Genomic DNA, 16,647 nt, shown 5'->3' with positions numbered 1-16,647 from the left:
ATATGAGACCCTGTGGTTCCTAAAAGGCGCATAACCTGTGGCAAAGTCAGGCCTCAGTCCGGCAGAAACACGTGCTTTATCTTCCAAGTGAAGTCGTTGCAAGTCGGCGTTTAACCCCATGCCAAGCCACTGAAGGCACCGTACAACAGATGGTTCTTGTAACCAGTGATCGCATTAAAAAAAAAAAAAAAACGCGAACGGTATGCGTCACCGGACTTCAATATCGGAGGTATAAAACTAATGCCCTCTAACAGAACGGAGCGAAAAATGGTAAAATAAAACGAGATTCTGATAACATACAAAACGAGGTTGCATGCAAACCGCTCTAACGGCGTTAGTCGTTTTATGCTTCAAGGGGGCGCTTTTAGACCGAGTACATCAACGGCACGCGAGGCCTGCAATTATGATCATTATTACGCCAGGTGAATGACATAGACAGCGTTTAATCGTTTATTACTATCCGATGGGAAAATAAAATAAAAAAAAGATTTAGAGAGTGCGCTTGTGAGCCATAACAACCGCTGCTTTGGATTCAGGCCGTCGCACCCGGTCGAGGAGTTCGACGAGGCCCTCGTTGCAGATGTCGGGGTAGCGTACGAATCCGTAGTGCGATCCATCCTTTAGCTCGATTGCTTTCACCACGTCGGAACCACCTGCAAAAGTGTGCACGAATTCGGTAATGCCACGAAGGCATGGTTATACGACAAATGCTGTCACGCACTTGGGACTAAAGCTTTTTTTTCTTTTTTATGCAGCTTCAAAGAGCACCGCCGCAGATGGAGAATCGTAGCAGTGTTGACAGCGTGACTTTCCACAACAAAGAAGTTCGAAAACTGTACTTGTATATCTGTTCAGGTGCGCATTTTTTGAGTCGTCAATTCGGTGCATACTATAACACTTTTGCCTCACGTGTATAGGTAATGCCAAAAAACTGTTCAAAGCACCCCCCCCCCCCCCCCTCGCACAGGGATTTCTCGCACAGGGAAAGCCCAAGGGTGTTAGTGCAGGCATCCTTACCTCTCCGGAGGAGGTGCCCGCCGGAGTCGTATAACCAGGTCCGCTCGGGGTCGCTGCCCAACCTCCGCAGCAGTGTGCGGTTGTCTTCATTTGAGAGGAGTTTGTCGTTGCCGCTGAATATCACGAGGGTGGGCATCGCGCGGTGCCGAATTGTCGCTAACTGCTGCTCAACCTGCGATCATGACGACAATGGTATTGGCTGATCGAACGGTATAGCGCGTCACAATGTTGCACCTCAGCTACGTACATGAGAGGCGGGGTAATGCGGTGTTTAGAATTAATTGTCTGATCGCTCGATGAGCAGAGAAGTTGTAATTTTGTATTTTCACGTTTGCAAGCGTTTTATATGGCTAGTGTGCTCCCTTTTTATTTTCCTTTTTTTTTTTTGCACTCAGAGAGGGTCCCGCCTTTGCGGTTCTTGAACAATCGGATCTCCTACTGTATAAGTATGTAAGCTTTGTAACATTTCATGCAATCTTCTGAAGTATGAAATAAATGCAGGACAGTTTTGCGTGCGCTAGCTTTAACTGCGCTAGCTTCAATCGCGTCAACTTGTGCCGCAGTAACCATCGGGCTCTGTATAGTGTTATCGCTTGCAATGTAGGCAAAGATTTAATAACTATTAGCGACCTTATCGTATACAATAAAGTTGATTATAATGGCGTCACTCGTGGCCTAACTGTCTTTTACGAAAGCTTTGCTACAAATTTTGTGCTATCAGCTCTGCATCGCGGGCCATACGAACAGCTCGTATTTGATGTTAGATACCTACTCCATACATCACATGAGAAAGGACACCACGTGGCATTTCAGTGGCTTCCAAGTCACTGCGGTGTCATAGGGAACGAAGACGCCGATAATGCCGCTCGGGCAGCTCTTGACGACACACAGGAAGAGGCCATACCACTCTCACGGTCCGACGCAGCCAGCAGACTTCGAGTGCTTGCACAGGAGATCACGCTCTCTCTATGGTGCACACCAAGCGGCCAGACCAACCGGAGCAATCGTCAATACCACCTGCCCTCTTTGATGCATCTCTCTCTGTATGCCGACTAGACTACGCCGAAGAGAGGCCACTATGCTTTATCGCTTATGGCTAGGGGTGGCATTCACTAAATCTTATTCATTTCTGATTGGAATGGCCGACAACGGTCTTTGCAATGCCTGTCTTTGCGAGGAGACGCTGGAACACATTCTATGCGACTGTCCTGAATATAATGTTCAGAGACAGTCCCTGGCGTCCGTTATAGCGCAACTTGACAACAGACCAATGTCAGTTGAAGTGATTCTCACATGTCGTCGACGGAAGACATCGCAGCTGAAGGCGACGAAGGGACTACTTCGGTTTTTTAAAAGAAACGGGCTTGGACAAGCGGCTGTGACAGTGATGTCGCGTACCACGCAAGAGTGACGGACTGTGACTGACGATGTGTGTGCTGTGCTGTGTACTCTCTCTCTCTCTCCTCCCCATCTTTCATTCCCCCCTCACCCCGCTCCCATGTGTAGGGTAGCAAACCGGTTGTGCTGAACTGGTTAACCTCCCTGCCTTTCCTTTCCACTCTTTCCTTCCTTGCTACAAATTTTGGCTTGCTTTCGGTAGATTCCAACTGGTTTCTTTCCTAATATGAATTGGTGCGCCTCATCGTAATTTAAATTCTAACAATCATATTAACAGAATATACTTAATATTCGGGGTTCAGTAGAGCACTAAAACGCCTAAACAATAACAAACAAGAAAGCTTGTTTCATGCTGCGAAGCCAGCGAATTCCAGTGATGCTTTGAAAAAGTACTTCGCCGCTGCTAAAAAACTACGACAGTGAGGTGCCACCTAGAAATCGTCAATTTTTTCGCTAAGACGCTGCCATACATCTCGCGAAGTAACCTTAAAGCGCTTTTGGTAGGCCATTCATCTTGCATAATCTTGGTTTGAGTTAGTTGGCGGGTCCTAATTCAAAGAAATTCACGGCGCAAACTATACGAGGACAAAGAACACAGCGGCAAGACGGGCGTCTAGTTTGCGCAGGTAATTTCTTTGAAGCGTTAATCTTGGTTAGTCAAACACTCCTGTCATACGCGCACTTTTAAAGAAACTTGAAACCAAATACTAGGTAGTAAAATCCACGAACCGTCTTGGCTCACTTGCGGAAGCTCACGGAAGGAAGCCAATGGGGCTTGCAGATTTCAATCCTCTTCAGTTCAATTAACGCTATTTGAAAGTGTGCGTGTGTATATCGTATTACATGGCTCTCATTGGAAAGCCTTCCAGTTCCTGTCCATGACTCCAGATGCCCTGAACATTGCGTTATGTTCAATTTTTTTTTTGCAAATGACCTCACTGTACCCTTTTAGACTTTCACCAGTTTAACCATTTCGTCATGAATTGTACTACATTCGTCCCATCTGGAATTGCTAAATTTATTGACACGCTGGAAAACTCATCTTCATTAGCTACTGATGGGACTAATTCAAGTGTGCTAAAATATGCTAAATAGATTTGTAGCGCAATCTCGTCATTTATTTTCCAGCCAGTAACAAGTAGCAATGTTCCTTTCGGCTAGCGCGTTGGTAGGATAGTAATCATCTGTAAGAAATGTGATCGTTTATGCTCTGGCAATTCACAATTTTCAATTACCGGCGTTTGCTCGAAAACTCACGGGGCACGTTTACGCGCCCCTTCGTCACTTCTCTCCCTCTCTCATCCGTAAATTTATTTCACCCAAATCAACATGGCTTGCAATGTCACAGGTGTCACAGTTGTCATGTGTGTCGCCGTTGGCACGGTTGCTTGTTAAAGGAGTGTCACGGGCACTGCTGTGACACACAACTCATTCTTTTTCTTAGACTCACTCGCAAAGTCCAGCCGCATGTGAATGAACACACCCGAGAGCGCTGGATACAGGAGTGGACTACATCAGATAGGCCCCTTTTCCGGTTATCGTGATCGACGTGCTCTGCAATAAGAATATTGTACTAGCGGGTCTATTCTAATGTGTCGTTCTGAGACTGCATCTTGATGGATGTAAGTGGCCGCATTAACGAACGACATTCGAGTCGACGGTCCTTTATCACTCGGAACCTTACCGCCGAGTTTTTTCATTTTTTTTTTTTCAATGATGGTGAGCGTATTCCATTTTGAAACGGGGTGGTGACATGTTACGCCACACTCCAGCATACTAGTCATGTTTTTATGCGACTGTAATGACACTAGATGCTCCGCTTTGTACTCATTATTGTCTATAATGAGCGCGCGGTTACATTTGCGGCAACATGTGGCAATTTAATTTTCGACGCCACCCTTTCTCTTAAGTTACATATGCGGCACGAATATTCCAAACGTCTCTTGCTGGAGTTCACCGCGTTAATGTTTAGTCTCACTGTTTTTTTAGAGCCTATATACAGCTTCATGGAGATAGATGGACAACATATTTATCTACTTCTAGGTGCATACTCTGACATTCTAACAGGATATCTGCGATTGTCTCCGCAGTATTTTTCTTCTTTCTGGGGTTTTACGAGCCAAAATCAGTTCTGATTATGAGGCACGCCGTAGTGGAGGGCTCCGGATTAATTTTGACCACCTGGGGTTCTTTAACGTGCGCTACAACGCAAGCACACGGGCGTTTTTGCATTTTCGCCTCCATCGAAATGCACCGCCGTGGCTCAGTATTCTTGCGTGCTGCGCACAAGTCATCATCTTAAGTAAACCTACTTTTATACCTTCGCAATCTTAGACCGCTTGCTTTAACCTCAAAAGAAGAGCACTGCTCTTTGAGTTATCCTAGAATACTTTCTTCTGCACAGCTGTACTGCACGGTTGGTCCCTCTGTTTCCTATGGTGTTTTATTTTACCGTTAACGAAATTTTCTAAAAATTGCCTATGCCATTTAGCCCAAATGTACTTATTGAGCTGGAATACTCGAAGAAATATACATTAATTGCATTGGAAATCAATACACATAATTGGCAAAGTAACAAAATTTTACTAAGTACCTTTTCAGCTAATTGGCAAACGTCTTTTTACGAATTCAAGCTCAAAAGTTACTGGAACACCAATGCAAGTTTGTCGAAAAACTTTGGGAACGCATACTTCGAAACTGGTTTCACCTTTAGAATTCGTTCCAAGTGGATATGACTTTAAGGGCATCGGCTACAATGCATAAATTTCAATATGTGGCATAATTAGCAAAAATTGTAAGTCAAATATGCACTTTCATATTTTTTTAAATACAATGTCTGCCCTGAGAGCAATCAAGCTCAAGAAGTAGAATTGTGCTACACGGGAAGGGTGATCTTTTTTTTTAAATTCTGTTAACGATAAAATAAAACACCCCGTATAGAAGTAGACGTTGGTTGCTTGGTGACTCATCTATTAAAAAAAAATGCGCTTGCGATATTTTGGTAAAGGCAGTGCCAAAACCCCTTCCGCTCTGCGATGCTGCCTCGTTAACAAAGTGTGTGCGTGATATGCCCGAAGGAAAAAAAAAAGAAGTACTGCGCATTAATTTGCAAACCCGATGTTCCTCGTATCCCATGCACGAGTGGAAGGCGAAGAAGACGTCGTGCGGTCGTCCCCTGGTTGGGTGCCTGCTCAACGACATGATCGCTTGGAAGAGGGGCATGACGATGGACGCTCCGCGTCGGCTCTTCATCATCCATTGAACTGCAGGATTGAAGAGCAGAGGGTTCCGAGTGCCCCTGCGTAGGTGAAACGCGGAGTCGGCTCGTTGGCTTACGCCGACTGCGAACCGTCTTGTATGCAGGGTGATTCACTTAACTTGGGCCAAACATTAAAAATATGAAAATTCAACGTAGCTGGACAGGACCAAGGTAATGTTGTTTGCCGTCGCTTGGAGATAGTCGGGATTATTTTTTGCATTCTGTCTAATTACATAATTGCTCTTAATAAACTTTTCAAATATTATAATTACAGGAAAAGTGTCAATGAGAAAATTGTAGAGCGACATGAGAAACTCCCGATACAGCTTTCTGTTGCTCAATACGTGCTACATAAAAGTGTTTTTCCGAACGTGAAAGACGACGCAAAATTGTAGCGCGACTGGTCGCTCGCGGGCATCTTTCACGTTCGGAAAAACACTTTTATGTAGCACATATTCAGCAACAGAAAGCTGTGTCGGGAGTTTTTCATGTTGCTATACAATTTTCCCATTGACACTTTTCATCTAATTATAATATTTGAAAAGTTGATTAATTAATTAGGATTAATCTAATTAGACGGAATGCAAAAAATAATCTGAGTATCTTCAAGGGAAAGCAAACAACATTATCTTGGTTCTGTCCAGCTACGTTGCCTTCACATAATTTTAAAGTTTGGCCCAAGTTAAGTGAAACACCCCGTATACTTGCCCACACAGTATGAAAGGGACAGGCATAAATCATGCATTAGCTTTCGCTTTGTGAAAATGAAAATGCGTCAAGTTGGTAGAGTGCAATGCCATTTGTTAATGTCTTTTTATTGCGATAGCAATTATATGGACACTTCCACCGGATTTCTGCCGTCGGCGTCGCCGTCGCCGTGAGGTTCCGTATAGATAAAATCTTCGCCGCGCGCCGTATGCCCGAGCGGAAGCGTGCGGGGACGCACGCTGTCACGGAGAGCGAACGCACTCAATCTCCCACGCGCAAGCAAGGAAGCGGGAAGCGAGCGCCGGAGGGAGCGGGGGGGGGGGGGGGGGGGGCGCACGTTTACTCTGCCAACAACCGCGTTCATCGCTCGCCCCGCACCGTCTCTTATCTCCACACGGCTCTGACCTTTATGCGCTGTGCATTCGCCGCTCAGTTTCCGTTGAAGCGATAGACCGCACGTACCTTCGCCCGCTGTAGGCGTATATGCGCTTGCTGCCAGCGTTTTGACAGTCGTTGTCTGCAGTCATTCAGTGTGATCTATTCATGTTTGTTTGTGCGCGCTCACACCACAGTTAGTAATAGTCGGGCCACATTTTCCAACGCACGCTACACATGCAATGCTGCCCGGATCGGCAGTGCAGCGCTACAGGTGTGTCCCTTCGCACGCGCTGCCCACGGGCAGCGCTTCTCATCAACACCACCGTTTCACACGCGTCGAGTCTCTCTTCATGTCGGTCTACTTACGCCGCAGCACACCTGCTTACTTAATCAGCTCATGTTTACTACAATTCATATTGCTACCAAAGCCGCTCACCTTACTTCGTATGATATTGCTGTGTTGCTATCGCATTCATTGCTTCGCCCTTAGGGCGAAACTGACATTTTTTTCTATCATAGAAGAGTCCCGTACGTACCCAGTCTGAACACACGGTGTAAACAGCCTTCGGAAACGGCCCACCCATTCTTGCAAGTGTTGCAGCTCACAGTTCAACCCATTCACTCCTCGATCTCCCCGTTCAGTTCGCGCAGTAAGATGAACGCCTGGTTATCGTGCTCTCAGCGTGAAGAAATTCTGAAGAACCGCAGCAAGTTCGGCGTGCTGGTAAGATTGCATGTTTACCTACAGCGCGAACACTACATTGTACAATACTATATCTATAAGGTTTCAGTAGCGAAGAAATTAGCCTATAGAGGTGCACGCTCGAAGCTCGCGCAAATAAGCAGGATTGCCGCATCCGATTGGATGCGCTGACCTGAAGTGCCGGGTTGCGATGGGCATAAGCAGGGCCAAGGACTTGACGTCAATGTCGGTTTCCTCGGCGACCAGCTGCACCGCGGGAGTACTTCCGGTGCTGTGGCTGACCAGCATGTCGATCCTGCAAAAGAGCGTACCCCGAACGCGCATGCGTGGATTCAGGAAACAGCGCCAGCTCCAGTTCCCGAAAAAAAAAAAAAAAAAGATTGCGGCGATTTTCTACTTGAGATCCAACAAGTACAAAAAAGTAAACCGAGTTCCACCCAATGTGAAATCTGCTGAAACAGTGAAGCTGTGTTTCTCTTGTGTTTCTCTATGATGTGTGATTTTCTGTGATTGTGTGTGGGCTTCTGTGATTGTGTTTGTTTTCCAGTGGTTTTCGTGTGATTATGGGTGATGTTTTGACTTTTACTGCCTAACATTCCCTGCTAACTCCCGCTCGAGGAAATCTCTTGCACCGTCGGTCAAAGAGATCCCTCGGCGCTTGCGTCTTTGTTCTGCCTCTTGCTGGGACAAATGAGAGTTCGCTTTCCTTCAAGTACGCTTGACTTGCGCATCCCCCTTGCGTAGCTCCGCATTAGCCTCCGGCCGCTGCCGTTTCGCTGCCGATTCCCGTGCTCGAAACGTAAAATTCGCCCAGCGACGGCGCTGCCGCTCTCGGGCGCGCTCCCGCAGCCGCTCGCGCCGAGCGGTATCCATGGCGAGAAAGGGCGCCCGCCACGGAGGAAGAAAATATAGGTGGGAGCATTACGTCACGCAGCCAGCCTTGGCAAGCGAACGCTTCGTGTAGCCAGCAGTGGTGGCCCAGTACGTGACCTCTTGCGTCGAGATCACGGAGAATCGAGATTTGCGGAGACGTTTGGTTAACGGTAGTTTTTATTCGGTACGCGCTCGGCAGGCAGCAGCTCACATGCAGGAAGGAAAAAGATTGTTCCTTGTTTTTTCCCCTTGTTTTGTTTAGTTCAAGAATTTCAAATGGTTTCGAATGGGCGTTGAAAAAAAATCTACCGGGAGTACTAAAACCTACCGAGCGCTCTGACGTATCCTCCGTGCTGTGACGTTTTATTGCGATAGCAATTATATGACACTTCAAGCGGGTTTCTGCCATCGGCGTCGCCGTCGCCGTGAGGTTCCATATAAAGTCCAAGGGCGATAAAATCGTCGCCGCGCGCCGTATGCGCGAGTGAAAGCGCGCGGGGGACGCGCGCTATCACGGAGAGCGAACGCACGACGGAAAGCAAACGCGACTTCCGTCGCGCGAAAGGCCGTGGGGGTATGGGAGGGAGGGAGGGAGGGGGGGCGACGCTGTGCTGCGGCACCAAATGCGTATCTTGCAACCGGGCGCAAAGGGAAGTGGCCACTCAATCTCCCACGCGAAAGGAGGAAAGCGGGAAGGCAGCGCGGGAGGGAGGGGGAAGCAGCTTCTACTCTGCCAACAAAGCGCTTGTACTTTGCCCGGCTGCGACGGTCGCCCGCACCATCTCTTAAAAGCGATCTCCGCATGGCTCTGACCTTTGTATGCGCTGTGCATTCGCCGCTCAGTTTCTGTTGAAGCGATAGACCGCACGAACCTTCGCTCGCTGCGGCGGCTACGCTTGCTGCCAGCATTTTGACAGTGGTTGTCTGCGGTCATTGAGTGTGATCTATTCATGTTTGCTTGTGCGCGCTGACACCACGCTTGTTAATTCAGTTAGTAAGCGAATGTGTCCAAGTTTATGCAGCCGATAAAACTACTATCCCTACTCCGAATAGCTCTCTACTAATTTGCTATCGCAATTGATGCTTCGCCTTTCGAGCGAAACTGCGACATCTTTTTATCACGCGTTGGGCCACCATAGTCGGCGACAATCGCGTTGCGGTATGCTCCCTCCTATATTTTCCTTCCTCCATGGCGTCCGCTCCCCCTCCCCGACGCGCGTTCTGATTGGTCCGCTCATCAGCCGGCGCGGGCTCTGATTGACCGCAGTGCTCCTAGCGGTGGGTCTGGGAACCTGCCCCCTGCGTGACACCGGCAGATAAACGGATGGCACAGCCCCGACCTACAACGGCTCCGCTGTTAATATCACCATCATCATCATCAGCCTATATTTATGTCCACTGCAGGACGAAGGCCTCTCCCTGCGACCTCCAATTACCCCTGTCTTGCGCTAGCTGATATTCCAACTTGCGCCTGCAAATTTCCTAACTTCTTCACCCCACCTGCCCCACCCCACCTCTTCTGCCGTCCTTGACTGCGCTTCCCTTCTTTTGGTATCCATGCTCTAATGGTTCACCGGTTATCCATCCTACACATTACATGGCCTGCCCAGCTACATTTCTTTCTCTTAATGTCAATTAGAATATCGGCTATCCCCGTTTGTTCTCCGATCCACACCGCTCTCTTCCTGTCTCTCAACGTTAGGCCTAAAATTTTTCGTTCCATCGCTCTTTGTGCGGTCCTTAACTTGTTCTACATCTTTGTTAAGCTCCAAGTTTCTGCCCCATATGTTAGCACCGGTAGAATGCAATGATTGTAGGCTTTTCTTTTCAACGACAGTGGTAAGCTGCCAGTTAGGATTTGGCAATGCCTGCCATATGCTCTCCAACCCAATTTTATTATTCTGTAAATTTCCTTCTCATGATAAGGGTCCCCTGTGAGTAATTGACCTAGATAAACGTACTCCTTTACAGACTCTATAGGCTTACTGGCGATCCTGAATTCTTGTTACCTTGCCAAGACTATTGAACATTATCTTTGTCTTCTGCATATTAATCTTCAACCCCACTCTTACACTATCTCAGTTAAGGTCCTCAATCATTTGCTGTAATTTATCTCCATTGTTGCTGAATAGGACAATGTCATCTGCAAATCGGAGGTTGCTGAAATATTCACCGTTGATTCTGACCCCTAAGCTTTCCCAGTCTAAAGACTTGAATACTTCTTCTAAGCATGCATTGAATAGCATTAGAAAGATCGTGTCTCCTTGCCTGACCCTTTCTTGATAGGTAACTTTCTACTTTTTTTGTGGAGAACCAAGGTAGCTGTGGAATCTTTGTAGATATTTGCCAATATATTCACGAATGCTTCCTGTACTCCTTGATTACGTAATGCCTCTATGAGTGCTGGTATCTCTACTGAATCGAATACATTTTCATAATCTATGAAAGCCATATGGAGAGGTTGATTTGACTCCGCAGATTTCCCGATTACCTGATTGATGACATGATCCATCGTAGAATATCCCTTCCTGAAGTCAGCCTGTTCTCTTGGTTGACTGAGGTAAAGTCTTAATATAGTCACTAGTTATTGGTGATTTATTGCGGTGTTTCGAGTCATTGTCAATAAGCAACCCCGGTGTTCTTTGTCGGCAGAGATAAAAGAGGCAGTCGCTTTCAATAGTACTCACTTGTTGATGTCAAGTTTCTTGAGGAAATCGACGACTAAACTGGTCTTCTCGTCGCAGCTGTGCCACCAGTAGCCGGTCTCCAAGCTGAACGCAAAGTCTGGCGAGAATAAGAAAGAAAAAAGCTACGTATTAAGTAGGGGCGGAAGCGACAATTTGAGACCGTTCAAACAAGGGGGATGTTAACATCTCACGCATATTAGGCGCCACGAGGAATAGGGAAAGGGTAAGCGGTAAGCGGTCGCGTAGGCGTGTTGTTTACGGGAGTACGGCAAGCAACGCCGCCCGCGTCCTTTGAACCAAGGCCTTTCGGGTCGAGGTCTTGACAGCCGAGCAGCGCCGCCTCCCATTCCTCTCTGGTGGGGTTGGGGGGGGGGGGGGGATGGATGGATGGATGGATGGATGTGGGGGGGGGGGGGGGGGGTGTCAGCCACCTTCCCACAGAACTGGCACGCACCATCAAAGAATGGGTTAAAATGCCTGAGCTCCGCCGGGCACAGTGTTGGTGACAATTTCGATGAGGAGGCGTTCGTCAGCGCGATGAGTGGATTCTAGCGCGATCCAGTCCCTTACAACATGGAGGAAGGAAAATATAGGAGGGAGCGTACCGCAACGCAATTGTCGCCGCCTGTAGTGGCCCAACACGTGATAAAAACGTCACAGCACGGAGGATACGTCAGAGCGTACGGTAGGTTTTTGTACTCCCGGTTGATTTTTTTTAATGCCCATTCGAAACTATTTGAAAGTCTTGAAATAAACAAAAACAAAACCAAGGAAAAAAAAACAAGGAACAATCTTTTTCCTTCCTGCACGTGAGCAGCTTCCGGCCGAGTGCGTATATATACCGAATAAAAACTACCGGTAACCAAACGTCTCGGCAAATCTTGATTCTCCGTGATTTCGACGCAAGAGGTCACGTGTTGAGCCACCACTGCATGCTGGCTACACGAAGCGTTCGCTTGCCAAGACTGGCTGCGTGACGTAATGCTCCCTCTTATATTTTTCTTCCTGCATGCCTTACAAGGGTCCAGGTAGCACCGGCGCTCCTCCTTATAGTAATCGGTGATGTCTTTGAATGAAAGGGGCCAGATTGACTGATTTGGAGAAGGCTTCCGAGGACAGGGAGACAGCCCGGGGAGAGAGTGCGCGGGCGGCCTGATCGGTGTGTTCGTTTCCCTGGAGTCCCTGGTGACGGGGGGGCCCAAATCTGGTTACGTGGAGTTGGACCTACGCATCGGCAGCAAGATTGCAGTATGCGCCGGGCAAGCGAGGGAGCCCACCCCAGCTCATAGTTCCGACAAGACCCTCGCGAGTCGGTGATGATGTGTTTCGACGTGAGATTAATGATAGCCAGAGCGATGGCAATCTCCTCCGCGTGTGTTGCGCTGTAGGCTTTGAAAGTGAGCCCGTTAACTGTGTTAGTGTTGCGTACGACTGCGGCCGTGTACCACCCCCCGTGGTGTGGGCCGGCAACGTCCACGTAAAGAGCGCGTTCGCGCGGTTGCGCCGAGGTGCGCCAACGTGCTAGCTGTGGAAGAAGACGACGACGCTCGAGATAGAACCAAGTTAAAGCTAATGAAAAGCCAACTTCGCTGTTTGCTCAGAATTCGCCCCACTAGTGTGAAGCTGCCCCCATTTTTTTTCAGATAATTCCACTCGCTATGGCGCAGCCGCAATACAGTCAAGTGCATGTAATTTTTTTGCAAATTATTTCTACTTAGTTATATGGAACGGTGTCCAACATAATGCTACAAAATATGGGGAATGGTGCTTAATATCTTTGAACGCTTTACTTCTTAAGTTCTCATAATAAATATGTGGAACTATGCTCCTGTGAAATAACTTGTTACCCGGAACGCTGTTGCGCATGCCTGTATCTATTGACAGGTGCACTTGTTTATCTCTCACCGGTGACCGCTTTCCACCAGCTAACAAATGTTAAACGTTATCGCTCGGCGCAGAACGCGCCTGCAGGTATCGGAAGTTTCTCGAACGTTATCGATGCTTCTATCCGTTGTCCGTTGTCACCGACGCTTATGTAATCTGATTGTATACGAACGACGCGTTTTGCGTAGTGCTTTATGGAAGACACGGTGGCACCAGGGATTACTCTGGAACCTTCGATGACTCATGTATAAAAGCCGACGCATTTCGCCGCTGATCAGTTTTTGTCGACGACCGACGATTGTGCTCGCCGCTCTTGTAAAGTGAGTTATTTTCATTGCTGGGAACAGGATCGCCCAATAAAGAGTTTGATCTTTAACAGTTTGCATTCTGCGTGTTTCCACGTCACGACCACGTGACAATATTATCGGTAACATTATTCCACACACCTGTAACTCGAACCGTATTTAAACATCGTCGCAAATACTAACCTTGGGACGATCCACATCACGTATGGTCGTTGAGGAGTTACTGCGTGAGTGCGTTGTGGGCAAAAGAAGAGCATTAAGACGGCCGCTTCTCTTGCCCCCACCAATAACTGATGGCAGCGTGATCAAACCTTTGTAACATCACGTTCTGCAGCTGCATATGGTTTGTGTAGGCACGGAGCTTTGCGGCGTGCGATGCACGTAGCCACGGAATATGGAAATCATTTTTTCGTTTTTTTTTTAAGTTTAGCTTTTAGTATTTGCCTCCCTTCGTGCACGTAGTGTTTGCACGGTTGCACGCGGGAAGCTTCTACGCACGTGCGACTGAAGCTGTCTACTTAAAGCGAGACCCATGCGTGGCCTTACAGACGATTCCATGTGTGACGGAAAAGCTGTATACTCGCTCCATGTCCACACATTATCTCCGGTCGAATCTTATTGCAGTTGTTTTTGCCATTAAATAAATGTACAGTTCGTCCCGTGAAAGGTTACAGAATATATGTTTTTCATGTGTCCAAACACTAACGCGCTATACGTCTGGAGCAGACGTGCGTAATTTTTTATGCATTTTACTCTTAAACATATTTTAAACGTAGCCGCCTGAGCGGATGTTGGTAGGTGAGACATCCTAACGTGGCAGGCAACTACGGCCTGCCGTACTCTTTCTTGCCCGCTGAATTCAAAAGGTACAGCAGCACGAAACCGGACGCCTTCCGGTGCCACTGTTTGTCAAACGGTGAACAGGCGGCTTACCGGGCCAGTTGAAGCAAAGAACGTCCACGCCATTCTGGTCGAGGAATGGGATGTTGTAGCTGTAGTCGTGGTACTGTCCCGGTGCCCCCGTGAACAGCAAGGACAGCGGTCGCTCTGTGCGGTCTCCGCGCTCGATGCGGTCCATCCCAGTGTGGATGTACACAACGGGCACACGAGCGCCCGTATCAGGTGCCCCCTCGTAGCCGCGACGACCCTCGGCGCGCCATTTCTGCGTCGCGGAGGGTGGAGGTTGTTGCGGCCATTATCCACGGAGGAAAGAATTGAACTACCAGGAGAGGGACCACTTAGTAACAGCGCGTAAATACGAGGGACGAACATAAACGAGACATACATGAGGGAGTATTGTGTCACGCAGCCAGTCGCAAGCCAACTCTCAGTGAAGCCACCCAGGCCTCGCCTTTGCTTTCTCGCCTTTGCGGTAGTTTTACAGCGAAGCAGTCTATGGCTAGGGCTCTATACATTTTTCGCGTCGCTCAACAGATCTGCGTGTGCAAAAGCTCTGCTCCAGAATTCGACGCAAGATCGCGTCATTCTATGCAAAAGCTCATCCGTCTCATCACTTGGATATGCATTTTCCGTAGATTAGTTATCAATAGGCACCATTTTCAAGATCAGTACATTCTCAGTAGATGATGATCAGTAGATAATAAGGGTTTGCCGCTGTGCGAACCGCGTTGGCTCGTTCTGAAAAGAGGTCACTCTTTTCTTTTTTCTATTGCCCCTTTTCCTCCCCCACAGAGTAGGGTAGAAAACTGGACGCTCGTCTAGTTGGCCTCCCTGTCTTGCCTTACCTTTTTTCCCTCTTGAACCCGCTTCTCTGCGTTCGACATACGTGAATCAACATCAGTAAACTCTCAAGTAGATAACAAGGGTTTGCCGCTGTGCGACCGGCATCGGCCACCACCGTCTCTTTGTCGTCGTTTCAAGCACTTGCGTGCATAGTTTCCTTCCCCTCTCCCGGTGTGGCGGTTCTGTCGCGCATCTAGTTTCCTCCGGCTCCCCGAGGTGGCGGTAGTCTTCCACGCGAATGTATGCCGCCGGTCAATACCGCCAATCAAAATAAAAGTGTGTGTGCGCGTGGAGCTTTCTTCGGGATGATCGCAGTCGCCGCTCAAGAGAAATAAAATTTGCTCATACCTTTGATCTAAATTTTGTGCCACTTCTATGTCGTGGGCTGAACTGCTTCGCTGGTAATCCAACTTCACAGCAGTGGGATGGCGCGTGATTTTCTATTTAATTGACGCGCACTTGTTCGGGTCCTTTGCAAGCACCCCTCTTTGTACGTTTCCTCCCGATATGCTTGTGTAACGTCGGTTGTTTATTGCAACGTGTACATTTATCGTCTTCGTTGCAGCACGCGAGTACGACAGTCGCAGCCGTTGACCTTTGGGAAGAGCGTGCGCTGAGCGCAGCTATCGGGGCGGCCGAAGGCACTGAAACTTACCGCGACATGTTCACGTGTTGGGCCGACTCTTTCGGTTTCAATTGCGTTGCGGAATGCTAATCTCGTATACTTATTTCCTTCCTCCATGACTCCAGACTATGCGGAATACACCGAGGTTATAGAAAAATTGCGGCAGACGCATTTGCGGCAGAAATTGCGGATGCATTTGACTTGCAGTTAATGCGGCCTTTTGCGAGCAGCGTAGACAACGAAATCTCTGCTATATTCAGGAAATGTTTTAATGCTAGAAGACCAAAGATGAGGGGAAGAGGTTGGACGACGCTAAGTTCCATTGCATCTAGGTAGGACGGTTACCATGGCACGCACGCACGCACGCACGTTTCCGCTTCGGATATAGTATTTTGCTTTCCCTACGTGCCATGCGATATTGTGATACTGCAATATTGTCTCCATATGCGCCTAGAATTAAAGTAGTATTCATCAAAAATTTTTAATACGAACGGCTACTCACCGAATAGTGCAAAGTCAAAAAACAACTTAGAGAGCTAAAAATACGTAATATCTCGTAAGCATTTTTGTAAATCACCAAAGTGATCGCTCGAATTAACTTTCAATTCACGTATGCCGAACACAGAGAATCAGGTGCAAGAGGGAAAGCAAGGAGAGGCAAGGCAGGGAGGTCAACCAGACGAGCGTCCAGTTGGCTACCCTACTCCGTGGGTGAGGAAAAAGGGCAATGGAAAAAAGAAAAGAAAGAGAGTTACCACTCTCTTTTCGGAGCGAGTGCTCGGCGAAGCACCCGGCCTTCTCGGATGTGCTTCTGGGAGAGGTCTCGTAAAGCCCGCTTTATGCTAATTATAGCTCAACAGTTACGACCCTTTGCAACTTGAAAAGGTGGTCCTTGATGTGTGGAAAAGGAGTCTCACGGTCCTATACCGCCAACTTCGCATTATGTGCGTGTATTTCCGAACATCTGGAACTACCATAGTTGCCGAGCAAAGAACCGGGAGCGAGTTTGTAGCTATTTTACCGGCAGGTACCCGGCGCCGTACTTGAAGCTTCCGTATATACATCAT

General features: G+C 48.0%; 1 protein-coding gene across 1 annotated transcript in view; it reads right to left on the bottom strand.

The window, feature by feature from the left end:
- Nucleotides 1-432: 432 nt before the first annotated feature.
- LOC119450061 (uncharacterized) overlaps nucleotides 433-16,647 on the bottom strand; it is a 30,952-nt gene continuing 14,737 nt past the window's right edge. The window contains exons 3-8 of the mRNA XM_037713417.2: nucleotides 14,146-14,374; nucleotides 11,024-11,120; nucleotides 7,636-7,758; nucleotides 5,530-5,713; nucleotides 1,018-1,189; nucleotides 433-653 (exon numbers count right to left, since the gene is read on the bottom strand). Of these exons, the coding sequence (XP_037569345.1) occupies nucleotides 490-653; nucleotides 1,018-1,189; nucleotides 5,530-5,713; nucleotides 7,636-7,758; nucleotides 11,024-11,120; nucleotides 14,146-14,290 (885 nt within the window). The 5' untranslated portion in view covers nucleotides 14,291-14,374 and the 3' untranslated portion in view covers nucleotides 433-489. The remainder of the gene's footprint in view (nucleotides 654-1,017; nucleotides 1,190-5,529; nucleotides 5,714-7,635; nucleotides 7,759-11,023; nucleotides 11,121-14,145; nucleotides 14,375-16,647) is intronic.

The sequence above is a fragment of the Dermacentor silvarum genome, chromosome 4, assembly GCF_013339745.2.
Source record: "Dermacentor silvarum isolate Dsil-2018 chromosome 4, BIME_Dsil_1.4, whole genome shotgun sequence".
NCBI lineage: Eukaryota > Metazoa > Arthropoda > Arachnida > Ixodida > Ixodidae > Dermacentor > Dermacentor silvarum.
This window is presented reverse-complemented; position numbering and strand designations above follow the sequence as displayed.